Below are 19,765 nucleotides of genomic sequence, written 5' to 3' on the forward strand. Positions count from 1 at the left end.
GATGTTTAATAGGCTTTTTCTTAATCTCTCCTCATTGTCCAACATATTCACTTATCAAACGTTCTGGCGGCCCGTTTATGTTGGATACGTGAGATTCTACTGTATTCCTAATGAGTTTTAGCTTCATGAGGACAAAAGGCATTTAAATCATTTAAAATATGGTGGAAGTCCTACATGATGGATAGCTGTCAGGACCCAGGCTGCAGAGCACCAATAACCATGCGCAGAGACCAGAATCTATCTAATATCTTTATTAAAGGAATATATAAAGTCAATAAGAACAAGTGAAGAATATAGTTCAGAAGTAGACCTTTCAGGAAAGGTCAAATATAGTCCAGGAAAACAATGTCCAATATGTGATATTAGAGTCCAAAGTTATAATCCAATAACCGAAACACACACTTGCCGAGCAAGTGTGGGGAAATGACAAGGTCCTTTAGTCCAATGGAGCTTGACAACAAGGCTGGAAAACAAACTAGATTCTTGGCAAACAAGACTTGATACGAGGCAACAAGAAGCAAGAAGCAAGAACAAGGTCCGTGGCGAGGTCCGGGGAACAAGGCAGGCTTGGAACTAGAACAAGGTCCGTGGCGAGGTCCGGGGAATAAGGCAGGCTTGGAACTTGGTCCTGGAAACAAGGAACTGGAGTAGCGTAGTCCACACACGATCTCACTCCTGAAGCTGACGAATTGACTCCGCAAGGATCTCCTTGCGGTAAAACACCTATATAGGATCTTGTTTTCCCGCCAAGGAACACTTTACCTGGGGAACAAGAAGTGAAACCCAAACTGTGTCCAGATGCATGACTCCTTAGGATTTCCCAAGGGAAACAGGCTTAATCAGCTAATTGTCTGGCAGCGATTCTGGCGCTTCGGCGATTCGCCTCCCTAGCGCCTCTATCTCTATTATAATTATCCTTACGAGAGAACGGGGGAGAATTCTGCCCAAGGCTTGTTTGGCTGACTTCTTGAGGGCAAACATCCTGCAGGTGCAGGGCCTCCGATTCTGGCTGAATCGGTGGGAAACCCAAGTTTTCATCTTCGTCTGCCACAATAGTACTAGGAACGGGACTACATGGCCCATGAGACATCACACTATCCCCCTCCTCAAGGCCCCTCTCCAAAATGGGCCCTCTTCCCGAGGTGCAGGGCCACGGCTTGGCAGGGTAGGCCTGATGGAAGCGGCGGACTAAGTCGGGGGCATGGACTGTGGAAGCGTTTTCCCAAGAGCATTCTTCGGGGCCAAAACCCACCCAGTCAATGACATACTGAAGGCGGCGGCGGTGGAAGCGAGAATCCAAAATGTCCTGAACCTCGAATTCTTCCTCCCCGTCCACCAAAACAGGGGTGGGGACCGGGCGGTCTGCATCAGGGCGTACACCCTCCGCCGGAAGGAGCAGGGAGCGATGAAACACTGGATGAATGCACATAGAGCGCGGAAGTTGGAGTTTGAAAGTCACGGGGTTAAGTTGCGCCACCACTGGATAGGGACCAATGAAACGGGCATCTAGCTTCCGGCAAGGGCGGTGGGAGGGCAAAAAGCGAGTGGACAGCAGAACCCGATCTCCTACCTTGATTTCGGGGCCCGGCTGGCGATGACTGTCAGCGTGGCGTTTATAGTCCTCCTTGGCTTGGTCCAGTTGCTGGAGCAATAGTTGTTGCACCGCTGTGAGTTCTTGCAGCCAGTCCTCCGCTGCGGGGACTTCTGAGGTTTCAATGACAGAAGGAAAGAAACGTGGATGAAATCCGTAGTTTGCAAAGAACGGGGTTTCTTTGGTTGAAGCCTGGACACCGTTGTTGTAGGCAAACTCTGACAAAGGTAATAGGGACGCCCAATTGTCCTGTTGATAGTTTACATAACAGCGAAGGTATTGTTCCAAAGTGGCATTGGTGCACTCCGTTTGCCCATCTGTTTGGGGATGGTGAGCTGAAGATAAACGAGAGTCTATGCCCAGTAGTTGTTGCAGTGCCTTCCAGAATCGAGAGGTGAATTGAGATCCACGGTCAGTGACCAAACTCTTGGGCAATCCATGTAGCCGGAAAATATGTTGAAGGAATAAATCTGAAGTCTCTTTGGCCGTGGGGAGACCATCGCAGGGAATGAAATGGGCCAATTTGGTGAAAAGGTCCACCACCACTAGGATCGTGGTATATCCAAGGGAGGGTGGTAGGTCAGTGATAAAATCCGCAGAAATTATCTCCCATGGACGAGATGGAGTAGGAAGGGGATGCAGTAGCCCTGAGGGCTTCTCCCTTCTTGTCTTGGAACGCTGGCATACCGGGCAGGTATTGACATATTTCTCCACATCCTTGCGGATCTTGGGCCACCAGAAATCTCGTAGGATCAAGTGCATGGTTTTGAAAAGTCCAAAATGCCCTGCTGGCTTGCAGTCATGACACAGATGAAGTGCCTTTTCTCTGCCTGGTCCTGGAGGGATGTAGACATAATTTCTGTAGCATAATAGCCCATCCTTAAGTGAGAAAGGGAAACGTAGTCCTTGGCTAATTTGATCTTGAGCCCAGGCATCCGCCTGTTGACTGGCTCTAATTTCTTGAGCACAAAGGGGTCCTGGAGTAGAGGGAGTCGGTTCAACTGAAGTGGATTTGGTGTTTCCCACTGTGAGCGTGGCAAAGTTTTCGGGCTGCAGCAATCGGGATTCGAAGGTCTCTCTGCGTCCTGCAGCATACTCTGGTTTCCGTGATAGAGCATCTGCTTGCTTGGTCTGAGCTGGGGTTACATAATGGATCTGGAAGTCAAAACGCTCAAAGAATAAAGCCCAGTGCTGCTGCCTCTGATTTAGCTTGCGGGCAGTTCTTAGATGTTCCAAATTACGATGGTCAGTATGAACCTCAATGGGAAATTTGGCCCCTTCCAACCAATGTCTCCAATTTTCAAAAGCGGCCTTTATGGCCAAAAGTTCTTTCTCCCAAATAGTGTAATTTCTCTCTGGGGCTGTTAGTTGACGGGAGTAATAGGCACAAGGATGGAGATGCTCTCCCACTGGTTGCATGAGTATAGCCCCAATTGCCACATCAGAGGTGTCAGCCTGTACAACAAAAGGGGTTTTAGGATCAGGGTGCTGAAGAATTGGCTGGGTCGTGAATAACTTTTTTAACTGCTGGAACCCTTTCTCTGCTTGCTCCGTCCAGCGGAAAGGTTGTTTTCCACGGATGCAGCAGGTGATTGGGTCAGACCAGCAAGCGAAGTCTGGGATGAATTTGCGGTAGTAGTTTGCGAACCCCAAGAAGCGCTGCACTTCCTTCTTGTTGGTTGGCGCCCGCCATTCCAATACTGCTGAGACCTTTGCTGGGTCCATGGAGAGCCCTAGAGGCGATACGCGGTACCCCAGGAAGTCTACTTCTTGCAAATCAAAGGCACATTTTTCTAACTTGGCATATAGTCCATGATCCCGCAACCGTTGTAGCACCATTCTGACATGTTTCTCATGCTCCGATTGTGATCTAGAAAACACCAAAAAATCGTCCAAGTATATGATCAAGAACTGATCTAGATAATCCTGGAAGATATCGTTGACAAAATGCTGGAACGTTGTGGGAGCTCCGGATAATCCGAAATTTATGACTAGGGACTCGAATAATCCGAATTTGGTCTGGAAGGCGGTTTTCCATTCGTCCCCTTCTCTGATGTGAACTAGATTGTAAGCCCCCCGGAGATCCAGCTTGGTGTAGACCTTGGCCCCCCGGAGCCGGTCTAATAGGTCCGAGATCAAAGGCAGGCGGTAGCGGTTGCATTTCGTGATATTGTTCAATGCTCTATAGTCCACAACCAAGCGTAGGTCCCCTGACTTCTTTTTCACAAACATCACTGGGGAAGCGGCTGGGGATTGGGAGGGTCTGATGAACCCCTTGCGAAGATTTGACTCTATAAACTCCCTGAGAGCTTCTTGCTCTGGTTCAGTCAGGGAGTAGAGGTGTCCTCGCGGAATCGGGGCCCCCTCGACCAAGTCAATGGCACAGTCATAAGGTCTATGTGGGGGTAGTTTCTCGGCTTCCTTTTCATTGAAAACGTCCCAAAAGTCCGAATATTTCTTGGGCAAGGTGATGATGGGTTCAGCGTCTATGGCATGGCAGACCTTGGCTACTAGACAGTGGTTTTGACAGTATTTGGAGGCAAACTGTAGTTCTCTGTTGGACCAGGAGATGTTTGGGTCGTGGAGCGTCAGCCATGGAATCCCCAGAATCACAGGGAAATGGGGGACCTCGGTGACGAAGAAGGAAATCTCTTCCATATGTTCCCTTATCCACATTCTGGTGGGTTCAGTCCATTGGCTTACTGGACCCGTCTTTAGGGGATGGCCATCAATAGCCTGCACCACCCGGGCGTTCTTGAAATCGTGATATTGTAATCCCAGAGAGTCGGCATACTCTCTATCAATGAAATTGTTTGTTGCTCCTGAGTCTATCATGGCATGGATCATGACGGGTCCTTTTTTCGCTGACCACAACGTGACCACTAGGAGAAATAGGACCCCGGTTTGCGGCTCTTGAGTGGGGTTTTTGACTGGGTTGGCGAGCCTCTCTACGCCCGGTCGCTGGCTTCCCCCGCCGGCTTTGCTCCAGCCGCCTCGGCCGTCTCCGTCTCCGCGGAGGACGCCGCCGCCAAGCGAGCGGCGGGCTTTCTCTTGGCTGGACATTCTTTGGCGAAGTGGCCCCCGTTCCCGCAGTACCAACAGAGGTTTAAACGTTGGCGGCGGGCCTTTTCGGCAACATCTAGTCTGGGGCGCACATTGCCCAACTGCATCGGCTCCTCCTCGCTTCCTCTGGGGTATGGGGCTGGTGGTGGGGGTCTCCACACTGGACGTGGCTGAATACTGGCGGAAGCGGGAGGTTTCACTCCGGCTCTTCCACTATGGCCTTGGAGCCACTGTTTTTTGTTGGCAAGCAGGACTTCGGCTCGTAAACATTGATCGATAAGTCTCTCAAGAGAGTTTGGAGGATCCACCTTGGAGATTTCTTCCTGCATCTCGATGTTGAGACCCTCACGAAACTGTCCCCTGAGGGCTATATCGTTCCAACCGGTGTTTTGGGCCAGCACTCGAAACTCGGCTATGTACTGGGACAACGGCCTGTCCCCTTGGAAAAGGCGCCGGAGTTTATGGCCGGCCGCCTCCACGTTGTCCTCGATCCCCCATGTCGCCTTAAGGTGATTCAGGAAGTTTTGCGCGGAACTTAGGTGCATGGAGCCCGCATCAAATAGCGCCGTCGTCCAATTGGCCGCTGGCCCTTCTAGAAGACTGTAAATCCACGCCACCTTGACTTCTTCTTGGGGAAACTCGGCTTGACGGGCTTCTATGTACGCCTGGCATTGGCGACGGAAAACATGAACCTTGGAGGCTTCTCCTGAAAACTTGGTTGGAAGTGCTAGACCAGGGAGCCGGATACCTCGTTCCTTCAAGCCCCGTATTTCTCCCTCCTGCGTACGGAGTGTATCACGGATTCTGTCGAATTCATCCTTGGAAATGGTGTAGCTGAGTGGTTGGGCTTCCGCCCCGGTTCCTGTAGACATCCTGGCCTAAGGTTAATTGGTGCTTAGGTCGGCGGAGTCAAACTGTCAGGACCCAGGCTGCAGAGCACCAATAACCATGCGCAGAGACCAGAATCTATCTAATATCTTTATTAAAGAAATATATAAAGTCAATAAAAACAAGTGAAGAATATAGTTCAGAAGTAGACCTTTCAGGAAAGGTCAAATATAATCCAGGAAAACAATGTCCAATATGTGATATTAGAGTCCAAAGTTATAATCCAATAACTGAAACACACACTTGCCGAGCAAGTGTGGGGAAATGACAAGGTCCTTTAGTCCAATGGAGCTTGACAACAAGGCTGGAAAACAAACTAGATTCTTGGCAAACAAGACTTGATACGAGGCAACAAGAAGCAAGAAGCAAGAACAAGGTCCGTGGCGAGGTCCGGGGAACAAGGCAGGCTTGGAACTAGAACAAGGTCCGTGGCGAGGTCCGGGGAATAAGGCAGGCTTGGAACTTGGTCCTGGAAACAAGGAACTGGAGTAGCGTAGTCCACACACGATCTCACTCCTGAAGCTGACGAATTGACTCCGCAAGGATCTCCTTGTGGTAAAACACCTATATAGGATCTTGTTTTCCCGCCAAGGAACACTTTCCCTGGGGAACAAGAAGTGAAACCCAAACTGTGTCCAGATGCATGACTCCTTAGGATTTCCCAAGGGAAACAGGCTTAATCAGCTAATTGTCTGGCAGCGATTCTGGCGCTTCGGCGATTCACCTCCCTAGCGCCTCTATCTCTATTATAATTATCCTTACGAGAGAACGGGGGAGAATTCTGCCCAAGGCTTGTTTGGCTGACTTCTTGAGGGCAAACATCCTGCAGGTGCAGGGCCTCCAATTCTGGCTGAATCGGTGGGAAACCCAAGTTTTCCTCTTCGTCTGCCACAATAGTACTAGGAACGGGACTACATGGCCCATGAGACATCACAATAGCACATCACCAATACCAAAAGATGTCATGAGAAAAGTACATGGCCATGCGCGGCATAGGATCCCTAAATCAGCTTTAGATCCTGGGTTTGAACATATGCACTTGTGACCTAAGAGGTTAAAAACCCAGTGGCATCTTGCTCATCAGATGGCCTTAGATATGCCACTAGAAATTAGTAACAAAGGGGTGAAGATGGCAACAGTAATGATGATGAGAAATGCTACTGCCATCCTTCCCATAAGGCCATCTGCTGTAGTGCTGAATCTTCCATGGGAATGATCTTAACAACTTGTAACATTTTGAAATTACTTATGGATATTTTAATATGTGTGCTTTAACATTACTTGAAAGCAACCTTGGAAGCATTTACATACATCTTGAAAGACAGAATAAGCAACACTCTAACTTGAGATAAATGTTTCAAAAACAATTGGAAAGCAAGAAGGTGCTGTCTAAGGGCAATGCATTTGATTTGTGCTACCGTAATGATATTCATCTATGCCCACAGACATTTTGACAGCCTAGCAAGACACTGGTGGAGCACTCCCTGATCATTCCTTCTTGTAGTAAATTTATTGACATACTGACCTGTAAAGGTGTTCCATTAAGGCTGCCAAAGTTGCCCTATTGACTGCTGGAAGTGTTCGAATAAAAGTGCTGTACTTTTTCACTCTCTCTTTCTCATCTAGTGTATCTAGTGGATAAGAAGGAGGGGGGAATTAAACTACCCAGCATTAACTATAATGCAGTCCAAAAAGAGAAGGATATCGATCTGCCATCTCAGCAGCAGCTAGTCATTTCAAATGACTATGCACCCAATCAGCCTCCACTTCAGAGGGATAATATGGATAATTTTCTTTCAGTACAGATTGTTATGCAGTGCATTAAAAGCATGGAGAGCAAGGGATCTTGGGTACAAAAAGTATTTACAGTGTCTGTATCAAAGTACTGTATGCAACAAGTCTCAAGATAACTAGCCACGGCCATCTGTTCATTCATGGATGCACTTAGCAAGCAAAGCTGGTTAAAACATAAATGTTGAAGACTGGTACATAGGTAGAAAGGAAAACTGAGGTTCTCATTGCTTCTAGCAGGTTACTGAGAGGTCACAATATTGATTTTTTGAATACAATTCTTTTAAATTAGTGCATTAACAAAAAGAATAAGTTGTCTCTTAACTTTAAGAAGCTGCTACCCTCCATGAGTGGTATGTTTTCTTTGCTATGTTTCTTTTTCTTTGCCCCACATCCTATTCTTTTCATTTATTTCAGTGGTTCTCAACCTGTGGGTCCCCAGATGTTTTGGCCTTCAACTCCCAGAAATCTTAACATCTGGTAAACTGGCTGGGATTTCTGGAAGTTGCAGGCTAAAACACCTGGGGACCCACAGATCGAGAACCACTGATGTATTTTGTTTCACTGTAGGTAGGTAAAGGTTTTCCTCTGACATTAAGTCCAGTCGTGTCCGACTCTGGGGGTTGGTGCTCATCTCCATTTTTAAGCCGAAGAGACGGTGTTATCCGTAGACACCTCCAAGGCCATGTGGCTAGCATAACTGCATGGAGCACTGTTACCTTCCCGCCAGAGCTTTACTTTTACTTACTTAGGCGATCCCTCGTCGTTCGAGGACGATGGTCTTCCAACCTTGGTATCTTGGGCGTGTGTTCTTAGGTGACTGAAGAGACCGATTCTTGACCCGCATATTCTCCCGCAGTGAGGACATCGGTTTCCAGGTGGAAGGCGGTCCCGGTCGGGGTTAGCTTGACGCTCCTTCCTCTTGGCACATTTCTCCCTTAAGCCCTCCGTTCGTGCCTCTTCAAACTCCGCAGCACTGCTGGTCACAGCTGACCTCCAATTAGAGCGCTCAAGGGCCAGGGCTTCCCAGTTCTCAGTGTCTATGCCACAGTTTTTAAGGTTGGCTTTGAGCCCATCTTTAAATCTCTTTTCCTGCCCTCCAACATTCCGTTTCCCATTCTTGAGTTCAGAGTAGAGGAGCTGCTTTGGGAGACGGTGATCGGGCATTCGGACAACGTGGCCAGTCCAACGGAGTTGATGGCGTAAGAGCATCGCTTCAATGCTGGTGGTCTTTGCTTCCTCAAGCACGCTGACATTTGTCCGCCTGTCTTCCCAAGAGATTTGCAGGATTTTCCTGAGACAACGCTGATGGAAACGCTCCAGGAGTTTGGTGTGACGTCTGTACACAGTCCACGTTTCGCAGGCATAGAGCAGGGTTGGGAGGACAATGGCTTTATAAACAAGCACCTTGGTCTCTCTACGGATGTCCCGGTCATCAAACACTCTCTGCTTCATACGGAAAAATGCTGCACTCGCAGAGCTCAGGCGGTGTTGTATTTCAGTGTCGATGTTGACTTTTGTGGAGAGGTGGCTACCAAGGTAGCGGAAATGGTCAACATTTTCTAATGTTGCACCGTTAAGCTGTATTCCTGGCTTTGCAGAGGGATTAGCTGGTGCCTGTTGGAAGAGCACTTTGGTTTTCTCGATGTTCAGTGAGAGGCCGAGCTTCTCGTATGCTTCTGCGAAGGTGTTTAGAGTGGCTTGTAGGTCTTCTTCTGAACGCGCACAGACTACGTTGTCATCAGCATATTGGAGTTCTATAACAGATGTTGTGGTGACCTTGGTTTTGGCTCTCAGTCTGCTGAGGTTAAATAGCTTGCCATCTGTCCGATAGATGATTTCCACTCCGGTGGGAAGCTTCCCATCAACAAGGTGAAGTATCATAGCGATGAAGATGGAAAATAAGGTGGGGGCAATAACACATCCCTGCTTGACACCTGATTCAACCTTAAATGGGTCACTTTGGGAGCCGTTGCTGTCCAAGACTGTTGCCATCATGTCATCATGGAGGAGCCGCAGGATGTTCACAAATTTGTCAGGGCACCCGATTTTTTGGAGGATGGTCCAGAGAGCGCTGCGATTCACTGTGTCGAATGCCTTTGCAAGGTCAATGAATGCCATGTACAGAGGTTGGTTTTGTTCCCTGCATTTTTCTTGGAGCTGTCGAGCAGTGAAGATCATGTCCACTGTTCCTCTGGAGGGGCGGAAGCCATTCTGGGATTCTGGGAGGGTGTCTTCTGAGACAGGGAGAAGGCGGTTTGCAAGGATTCTTGCGAGGATTTTCCCGGCGGAGGTTAGAAGGGAGATACCACGATAGTTCCCGCAGTCTGTTCTGTCCCCTTTCTTGAAAAGGGTGATGATGGTGGCATCCTTGAAGTCTGCTGGGATTTTCTCGGTCATCCACACCTTTTCAATGAGCTGGTGGAGTTGTTGCATCAGCTCAGGTCCACCCTCTTTGAAGATTTCAGCGGGAATCCCATCAGGTCCGCTAGCTTTGTTGTTTTTTTGTTGGCTGATGGCATTGCTGACTTCTTCCAAACTAGGCAGTGCTGCAAGCTCATCCCTGGTTTGTTGTTGCGGGATTTGTGAGAGGGTCTCTTCGGCCACATTGGAGCTGCGATTCAGCAGGTTCTGGTAGTGCTCTTTCCAACGTAGTGCAATTGATGTTTTGTCCTTCAGAATTTTGGTTCCATCTGATGAGCGTAGGGGCTGTATGCCATGGTTTCTTGGTCCATAAATGATCTTTGTGGCTTTGAAAAATCCCTGAGCGTCATGGGTATCTGCAAGGTGTTGGATTTCTTCAGCCTTCTTTGTCCACCAGATGTTCTTGAGTTCTCTGGTCCTTCTTTGGACCTCAGCTTTTGCACTGGCATAGATCTTTTTCTTGGCAGCACAGTTGGTGTCTCTCTGCCATGTTTGGAAGGCTTTCCTTTTGTTATCAATCAGCTGTTGGATCTCTTTGTCGTTATCATCAAACCAGTCTTGATGTTTCTTAGTTAGGTATCCAATGCTTTCTTCGCAGGCTGTGATGATGGAGGTCTTCAGTTTGTTCCAATGTTCCTCAACATTTTCGGGGTGTTCTGTGGGTAGATGATCTTTGAGTGTTGTTTGGAGAAGGGCTCGTTTGGAGGGCTCCTGAAGGGCTTGGGTGTTCATTTTTCGCCTTGTTTTTCTTCCTTGGAGTCTGCGTTTGGGGACGATCTTGATAGCCATCGTGGATCGGATTAGCCTGTGGTCTGTCCAGCAGTCATCAGTACCTGTCATGGCTCTTGTGAGAAGCACATCGCGGCGGTCTCTGGCACGTGTGATAACATAGTCCAGGAGGTGCCAATGCTTTGACCGAGGGTGCTTCCATGATGTCTTGAGCTTGTTTTTCTGGCGGAAGAGCGTGTTGGTGATGACAAGGTTGTGCTCTCCGCATTTGGTGAGAAGCAAGATGCCATTCGAGTTGCTGTTTCCGACCCCGTCTTTTCCTATGATCCCTGGCCACAGGTCAGAGTCCCTTCCGACTCTTGCGTTAAAGTCCCCCAGGAGGATGATTTTGTCCTCCTTAGGTATCTCCGATAGGATGGTATCCAGCTGACAGTAAAATTTTTCCTTGATGTCTTCGTCAGCATCTAGAGTTGGTGCATAGGCGCATATGATGGTTGCCTGTTGGTTTTTGGCAAGGTTAATTCGGAGGGTTGAAAGTCGTTCGTTGATGCCAGTGGGTGCTTCAGTCAGGTGCTTCACCAGGTCGTTTCTGATAGCAAAGCCAACTCCGTGTATTCTTCTTCGCTCTTCTTCAGGTAGTCCCTTCCAGAAGAAGGTGTAGCCTCCCTTTTCTTCCTTCAGCTGCCCCTCTCCTGCTCTCCGGGTCTCCTGAAGGGCTGCTATGTCGATCTTGAAGCGTCCCAGCTCTCTTGCAATGAGAGCAGTCCTGCGTTCGGGGCGCTCGCTGTCAGTGTTATCTAACAATGTCCGTACGTTCCATGTTCCAAAGTTCATTTTTCTTTTTTGGCCGCAGAGTGGTGACCCCTCTGGATGCGGCAGTCCAGTCAGGGTAGGAGAGGCAGACTATGTTTAGGGCACCTTTTCTAGCCCCTTCCCCGTGTGGGGTGAGCAGAGCGGATCCTAAAAAGGGCTGCTCAGTCATGGATACAGCTGCCGGACTACTCAACTGCCTCGGTCCTTGAGGTAGAACGACTGAGTCCATATCCACCGCCCATGTGCCAGTCTGTGACTAGGGGCTTCCAGATTTCACAGTCCTGCCCCCGTCGCCACTCGCTGATCGCCATGGGACTTTTGTAGGTTTGTTTTTATTTTTGTTGGAAGACGCCTGTGCGTGATTTTTTTTAATGTGTGGAGGTCGGTGCACGGCCGGTCAACACACAGTCTTCACAGAGTGAGGTTCCAGCAGTGGTGTGGTTAACACAACGACAGTGGCTTCTCAGTCTGTTGCAGCCTTCTTCCGCCTTCACAGCCGTTGTAACATGTACCATGTTATCCTCCGCCTGCTCCGCCGTTGAGGTCTTTGGGTCTTCGGATTGTGCTTGGTCTGGAACCTCCCCTGCGGCCACTCCTGGGAGTGCATCACTCCAGTGCCCACAGGTTCATCGGAACACGCAAGCCCCCTCACCACGGCAAGGTGACAATCCATCGAGGGGGGCCAGAGCTTTACCTATTGATCTACTCACATTTGCATGTTTTCAAACTGCTAGATTGGCAGAAGCTGGAACTAATAGCGGGTGCTCATTCTGCTCCTGGATTTGAACCTGTGACCTTTAGGTCCACAAGTTCAGCAGTTCAGCGCTTTAACACGCTGCACCACCTAGGGCTCCCTTGTTTCACTGTACTATTCCACAATCCCATCTCTGTGGTGACCACATTTAATCTGGTAAAGGCCCCACTTCAAAGGACAGAGCCACTGGAACTATGTTGACTTCAGACATGGGTTTATTTCAGAAATCATTGAACTTGCTTTGATTTCAGAAATGGATGTGAAGATGTGGTATGCCTCTGGTTTCTGAGCTTCTCTGAAGATTAAGACAAGTTCCAGTTCTAATGTGGAAAGGCTTTTGAGAGCTAGATACAGCACTAATAATAATTATGAATGTACAACGACGAACTGATAGACTTGGACTGAGACTTGATATGCACCTTAAATGTTTTAATGATGTTTTAATGATGTTTAGGGCCCCTACTGGTGGCGCAGTGTGTTAAAGCGCTGAGCTGCTGAACTTGCAGACCGAAAGATGCCAGGTTCAAATCCCGGGAGAGGAATGAGTGCCCGCTGTTAGCCCCAGCTCCTGCCAACCTAACAGTTCGAAAACATGCAAATGTGAGTACATCAATAGGTACCGCTCCAGTGGGAAGGTAACGGCGCTCCATGCAGTCATGCCGGCCACATGACCTTGGAGGTGTCTATGGATAACACCGGCTCTTCAGCTTAGAAATGGAGATGAGCACCAACCCCCAGAGTCGGTCACGACTGGACTTAACATCAGGGGAAAACCTTAACCTTTACCTTAATGATGTTTTAACTTAATTAATTCAATGTACATGGTTGTCGTGTAATTGTTTTAGATTGTTGATCTATAATTCTTGTAAGCTGCCCTGATTCCCCCTTCCAGGGTGAGAAGGGCGGGGTAGAAATACTGTAATAAAAAATAAATAAATAAATGTACATTTGTTCTTCACTCAGAACTTCACAGAGGTTCAGAAAAGTCTGCAACTCATTGGAGTGAATGACTGCTATTTATTTATACGGGAATAAAACAGTGCAGTAGGAGTTCAGAATCAGAGTATAAACTATAGCTCACCATCTGCACAACCTGATGCTTATTTTAAGGAACTTGTTTGTTTTATACCTAGCATTAACATGTACCTAGTTCCTTGAAGATACTGGGAGATCAGGATTCGAATCCCTGCTTAGCCATGGAAACTGCTGGGTGACCTTGGGGAAATCATTGTCTCTCAAACACAGAAAAAAGCAAGGGCAAATCCCTTCAGAACAAATTCTGCCAAGAAAACTCACGAAAACTTCCCCTTAGGGTAACTAAAGTTACAAATATTTTGAAGGCACAAAATAACAAGGATCCAATCATAGAAGCACTGCTTTCAGAGCTTCATACAGCAGTTTGGCCATACATTACCTAATGCAGAGATCCAAAATGGATAGAGTTCTTTGGTGAGAAGTGCATCATCGATTTCAGATAGAAAACACTTCAGAGTATCAGTAACATCTTCCAGCTGATTTGTTCCAGCCCTCAGTTTAACACTTCTGGCATCTTTTTTGAAGGACTCAAGAAGTTCATTTACATGAGATGGATCCCCTCTATCCAGGTAGATATGTTTGTTACCTAGACCTTAAGCAAAAAAATACAAATTACTTTAAAAACCCAATAATGTATACTTGTAAATAATCAAATATGGTAATTAACAAAAAATATCTTAAACCAAAAATAAAAGATGTAATGCAATAGAACCACCATTTTATTTTATTTTTTGCTCTGGGGCAATCTGAATGCTCTGCACCATTTAATATGTTTTTACAGACAAAATTATAGACAACAAAATAAGCATTATTTAATACAGCTTTTCACAATCTAGTATCTTCTGAATGCTCTGGATCACAACTTCCAATATGCTTAATACAGTAGCTAATAGTGATGGAGTCACATTTTCAGTATGAGGTTGGAGATGGCTGCTTTAATGTACATACAGCTATACATTTCAGCTTTGTCAAACAATGCTTTCTACCTTTTAAAAACTTACAGATAACTTTTTCTACATCAACTTGAATGCTACAAGGAGCTTCTTATTCATGAATAGGTTATATGCCATTAAGAGGATGTAAGATATAGCTAAGAATATATCAAAATGACCCAGCCATGAAGCTGAGAATCAGTCAGAGTGAAAAATACTTCTCAAAAATCAAATCAAATTCTTCTATAATCGAATTATAGAAATTCAGAAGGCTTTTGAACAATCTCTGAACCACAGAACATAATAGGTTATTGTCTTCAGAAAACATGACATTTTTTTATTCTTTTTTTAGTTTTAAAGTAAACAAACAAACATTCTGACATTAGATATCATTTTGTGTTTAATACAGAGGATATCACTGAGCAGGAACTCAACATGGATCAAGCAAATGCTGTATAAACTAGCCACTTTTGATTCCAAGAGCTTTAATTTTTATTTCCCATAATGAAATTACTTTCATTTTTTCTCTCGTTCCATACACATGCACAGATACTGCTACATGAACAGCCTAATGTAACAGGAAAAAATTCCTACAAACTGTAATATTTTACAAGTCACAGCTCAAGCTCATATAATGTTATCTGATACAGATGCTTTGTAAGTACTCTGGATGCATCTACAATTTTCAAGAACTTGAACAAATGTTGTTCTCCACTTACCATATTGTGTAACAAATGCAATACAGCTATTCACTATAATCGGGACGTCATTTTTGCTGAGTTGCTGATCTTCCAACACGTTGCCATCTGTACCTGCTGCTTTTTCAATTGCATTATACCAGACTGTGAAATCTAACTTGGTGTGGCCATGGATGTATAATGTTCTGGAAAAGCATTTCCAAGGGGGAAATATTTACAAAACAGCAATAAGATGGCAAGAGGAGAAAACATTAGTGAAAATAATGAGACTAATGGCAGGAGAATATTTGAATGTCAACAGAATTAAAGGCACGTGTTGAAAGAGAAAAAAAACCAGGCACATCTTTTGTAACAAAGATAATTAGATTATTCTTCAAAGTTATCTTCATTTCTGCTCTTCTCCACCCCACTCCACAGAGTTAGATTTAGATCAGTGGTTCTCAACTTGTGGACCATGGCCCAGTAGTGGGCCGTGAAAACAAAAATCTGGTCCTCTTTTCTCTTTATTTATTTTATTTTATTTTAGCTCCTTTCTACAGAGCTGACCATTGTATTGGATAGACCACATCAGTTCTAGATTATTAAATATGGTTTTCTGTGGGAGACCAGATGGCGATTACTAGATGGCAAATGTTCTGTATCAGAAACTAGAGCTGATGTGGTCTATCCAATGCATTTTTTTTAATCAGCACCCCAAATAACCAAACCAAATCTAAAGTTGATGAAAACTGATTTGTAACCCCTTTGGTACCATTGCTGGAGAGTGATCCCTGGCCAAAATGGGCCTTGGTCAAAGTAGTCCCTGGTCAAAAAAAGGTTGGGAACCACTGATTTAGACGCACCATAAGATTTCTGTTCAATGCTTTAATAGTGGAAGGAACAAAATTATACCACCCACTGTCCAAATTATACCACTGAAATGGTGATAACTCTGAGAGGTAATAGTAGAATTCCATGTGGAAGAAATGAGCTCTATATAGTTTTGGTACTCAAAACAAGTTGTTTGACTCAAAATATTTGCCTTTTACATCAAAAGTTTAGTTTGATGGATATTAGAATTTTATCTATAATAAACAATAATCCTCTAAAATGGACGTGTGCTGACCATTTGTATTAGCATTTGAATTGCTATGAAAAAATCAACGATAAGAAGGAGGTAGCCTTCAGACATGAGAAAGTCACTCAGTGCAAAAGACATGAGTTTCTCATATAATTAATGTTTTAAGGAGGTAATAACTGGTTTTATGTAGCTAAAACATGGTACTAGCCATACAGAAGTAGCTATAGTCAAGTCATTGCTCAGAGATAACGTTGACTAGGTGACCTCAAGCCAGTCATTTAATGTTAATTTATTGAATGAAATTGTTCTGAGAATGAATACAGGAAGTGAGAAATTTAGATTTTTAAAAACTTTTTCATCCTTGCAAGCAAAGACGAACCATTTCTGTAATATTCCTTCTGTTGTGACAATTTCTGTGCTATTTTTGCCCAGTGTCAAAAACCCCCAAAATGTTTTGGAAAACTACTCTATGTAAATCTAGAAAGACATATGTCAGTGAAAAAGGTTTTTGTGCACAACAAACACACACAAAGTCAAGTGTATTTCTGAACAAAAACCTTTGAAAAATAAATATTAATTTATTCATTCAATTTATTCTCCACCTTTCTCCTAAAGTGAGATCCATTATCCACATATCAGACTTTTTCCAATAATACTAGATAGAAGTGTGAAAAATTCTCATGCTTGCATTATTCTTCCTGACTAGTGAAGTGTTAGAAAATCTATTTTGGGGGTGGGGGTTCGGAACTGAATGGTGGTAAGTATTCTTTCCAATGTCACACCACTCCATGGGACTCAGAATATCAGAAGTGTGCCAATTGGAGGAAACTATACCCTAGTAGAAGACAACTTGTGTAGTAAACAAACAAACAACCCATATATATATATATATATATATATATATATATATATATATATATATATATTTCTGGATATTTATTTGGTTCAATTGTATTTCCAGTCAATGTTTACTAAGCATTTCCTTTCTTTATGCTCTATCACATTTGTACAGCTGTTTCAAACAAACAAACAGGCTGATCATCAGCCACACTGAACAGAAAGTCTACCTCCCCCCCACAGTGTTATTTCCTTGCCTCTTGTTTGTTGTCAGAATTTAGATTGCAAACTCTTTGGGTGGAAACCTGACTGACATACCAATGATACTGCAATACTGCAAGTGGAAATGAAAGAAATTGAGCTCTATGAAGTCAAGTCGACCAGATCAGGTATCCTTGTGGACTTCAAAATTGCAATATAAACATGTCTGCAAATAGCATGTGTAGAATTCCACCTTTTCAGGATGGAACAATCATAACTCACATCATGTTGGAGGAAACAGTCAATTACCTTCCTTCATTGAAGAATTTAATGTACTGTATATACTAGAGCACTCATATCAGCAAGAGAAAATTAGTTTGCAGTAATAATCACTACCATTTTAAATGATATGAAAAGGCTTTAAAAGGTAAAGGTAAAGCTTTCCCCCTTCCATTGAGTTGAGTCGTGTCTGACTCTTGGGATTGGTGCTCATCTCCATTTCTAAGCCATTGTCCATAGACACCTCCGAAGTCATGTGGCCGGCATGACTGCATGGAGAGCCATTACTGTCCTGCTGGAGTGATACCTATTGATCTACTCAAATTTGCATGTTTTTGAACTGCTAGGTTGGCAGAAGATGGGATTAACAGCGGGAGCTCAACCCGCCCCGTGGATTCGAATCGCCGACCTTTTGGTCAGCAAAGGCAGCAGCTCCATGGTTTGACCTGCTGCGCCACCAGGGGCTCCTTTAGATCAAAGTAAATTATAGTCTGATTTACATGTGCACCACGTAAACATGACTAGTATTGGAAGGGAGAACAGAAATTGATGCCACAGCATTGGTCCCATTCTCCCAACAGTAGATCACTGAAATGAGACATGAGACATGAAAAACAGCAGGTTTTGGAAAATTGCTGCCTCTAGACAGCATCCTAAGGATCCCACCAATCTCCCAAAAAAATCATCACCACATTGTCCAATCCATGCAAACATGCAAAAAAAAATCCCTTCCCACATAACTTTTCCACCTTTCTGAAATAACCTTCTTTTCTCTCAATTTATTTTCCAGAATAGAGAGGAAGGGTGATGGGAAATGGAGGAAAAATTATTTTGGCATGATTGGAAAGAATGTGACTTATGGAGAGCATCAATTAGCATCCAGCCCAAGCAAATTTGCCCACCACAAATTGAACTCATATAGCAGTGCAATCACATGCACTTCGCCAGATCCAAGATCCCTTTCCCAATTGATGTACCAGGCAGGGATGTGCAAATCCGTTCCATGTTTGTTTTGAATTTTAGGTCCCCCCCCCCCAGTTCTGTTTTTGGTAAGATTAGGACGAGTGGCATTGGGATTCATAATTCAGAACCTTGAGTTTTGTTTTCATTTTAGAAAGAAAACAGAAAAGGGGGCATCCAAAATTCAAAATGAAAACAGAATGGATTCTGTGCTGATTCACACACCCCTAGTACCAAAGAGATGAATAAGCCAGACACATGCCACATAATGTTGGCATGATAAGTGCAGGACTACTGTGGGAACATCAGAGCTGACTGTATGATATATTGTAAGATACCTCTATGACAGGACCCAGTTCACTGATCATAACCCAGACTCTATTTTCCACATCAGCTTGGGAGACAAGCTCCAACCTACTCTAATTCTGGAATTCAGGAGGAATGGGTTACAGTGGAGATGAGAAATGTTTCATTTGCTGTGAATATAAAATTTTTGTAGTAATGTAAGTTTTATGTGGTTTAAATCAGCATTCTATTACAGAAGAGGGGGACAATGCTCCAGCAAATGTACCACTACTGGATTTCAAAAATAAAAACACATCTTCCTCAGAAATACAACATATTCAAAAGATATCTCTTTGATGAATCAAAACAAGCTTACTATTCTTTTCCTACATATTGAAAAACAAAATTGTCATTGGTAATCTTCTCTTACCTTCCTTTCTCTACCAGAAGAAGAACATCTATTTTTTCTCCATTTTGCATTATGGTGCTGATTGCTGAGAAATGAAGAAAACATTATTTTACAAGAGACTAAGTGAAGTTTAATCAGCCACACCACTTTTACAAAATTACTTTAAAGCTATTGAAAGTTACGAGGGCTATCTAGAAAGTACATTACATTTTGGAATTAAAAATGAACAAAATATAGGAGAAAGCATTTACCGTATGCAGTTGAAAGCCACACCCAAATACCACATCTCACATAGTCGCCATTCAAATCTAGGCACTTATCATAGTGATAAATGAGCTTGGAAACTGTTTCCCCACTAAATTCTGCCGCTTCCGTTGTCAACCACTTGTTTCCAACAATAGGGGCGTGCCTGGCAACGCATTTTGGCAACACTGCGCAGCTATGGAAATGGGGAAGGGTTGACGGAGGCGGCAGACTTTAGTGGGGAAGGAGTTTCCAAGCTCATTTATCGCTATGATAAGTGCCTAGATTTGAATGGAGACTATGTTGAGATGTGGTATTTGGATGTGACTTTCAACTGCATATGGTAAATGTTTTTTCCTATACTTTGTTCATTTTTAATTCTAAAACGTAATGTACTTTCTGGATAACCCTCGTATATAACATAACAACACTAACTGAACCTGGAAATCAGTTGAAATAATAATTAGTTTCTGGATAAAAATTCCACTGAAGTCAGTGAGTACTCAAAAGTTGAAATGTTTACCACTACAAAAGCCAGTAACAAAGATCGGTAGATATATTTCCTATTACAGAAGGAAGTCACCAGAAAAAAAATTGGCCCCTGGGTTATGAAGAAATAGGCTATGGCCCCCTCCTTTTCTTGTTATAAGAAAGTGTGTTTGATCAGAAACACAGGGTCTCAGACTGACTGAGTGGAACAAAGGTTAGAAAGGAGGGTAATGGCAGAGTTCTGAGTGGGAAGTGGGTGGAAAGCAACACCCCATTTCCACTCA

The 19,765-nt window shown here is 44.5% G+C and overlaps 1 protein-coding gene across 5 annotated transcripts in view; it reads right to left on the reverse strand.

Moving 5' to 3' along the window:
* Positions 1 to 19,765, reverse strand: part of arap2 (ArfGAP with RhoGAP domain, ankyrin repeat and PH domain 2) — a 198,185-nt gene that overhangs the window by 50,577 nt on the left and 127,843 nt on the right. For all 5 annotated transcript variants that reach the window (XM_062982213.1, XM_062982216.1, XM_062982214.1 and 2 more), the window contains 4 exons: positions 18,771 to 18,834; positions 14,740 to 14,903; positions 13,468 to 13,680; positions 7,068 to 7,173 (listed from right to left, as the gene is read on the reverse strand). In XM_062982213.1, the coding sequence (XP_062838283.1) occupies positions 7,068 to 7,173; positions 13,468 to 13,680; positions 14,740 to 14,903; positions 18,771 to 18,834 (547 nt within the window). The remainder of the gene's footprint in view (positions 1 to 7,067; positions 7,174 to 13,467; positions 13,681 to 14,739; positions 14,904 to 18,770; positions 18,835 to 19,765) is intronic.

The sequence above is a fragment of the Anolis carolinensis genome, chromosome 5 (genome assembly GCF_035594765.1).
Source record: "Anolis carolinensis isolate JA03-04 chromosome 5, rAnoCar3.1.pri, whole genome shotgun sequence".
Taxonomy (NCBI): Eukaryota; Metazoa; Chordata; class Lepidosauria; order Squamata; family Dactyloidae; genus Anolis; species Anolis carolinensis.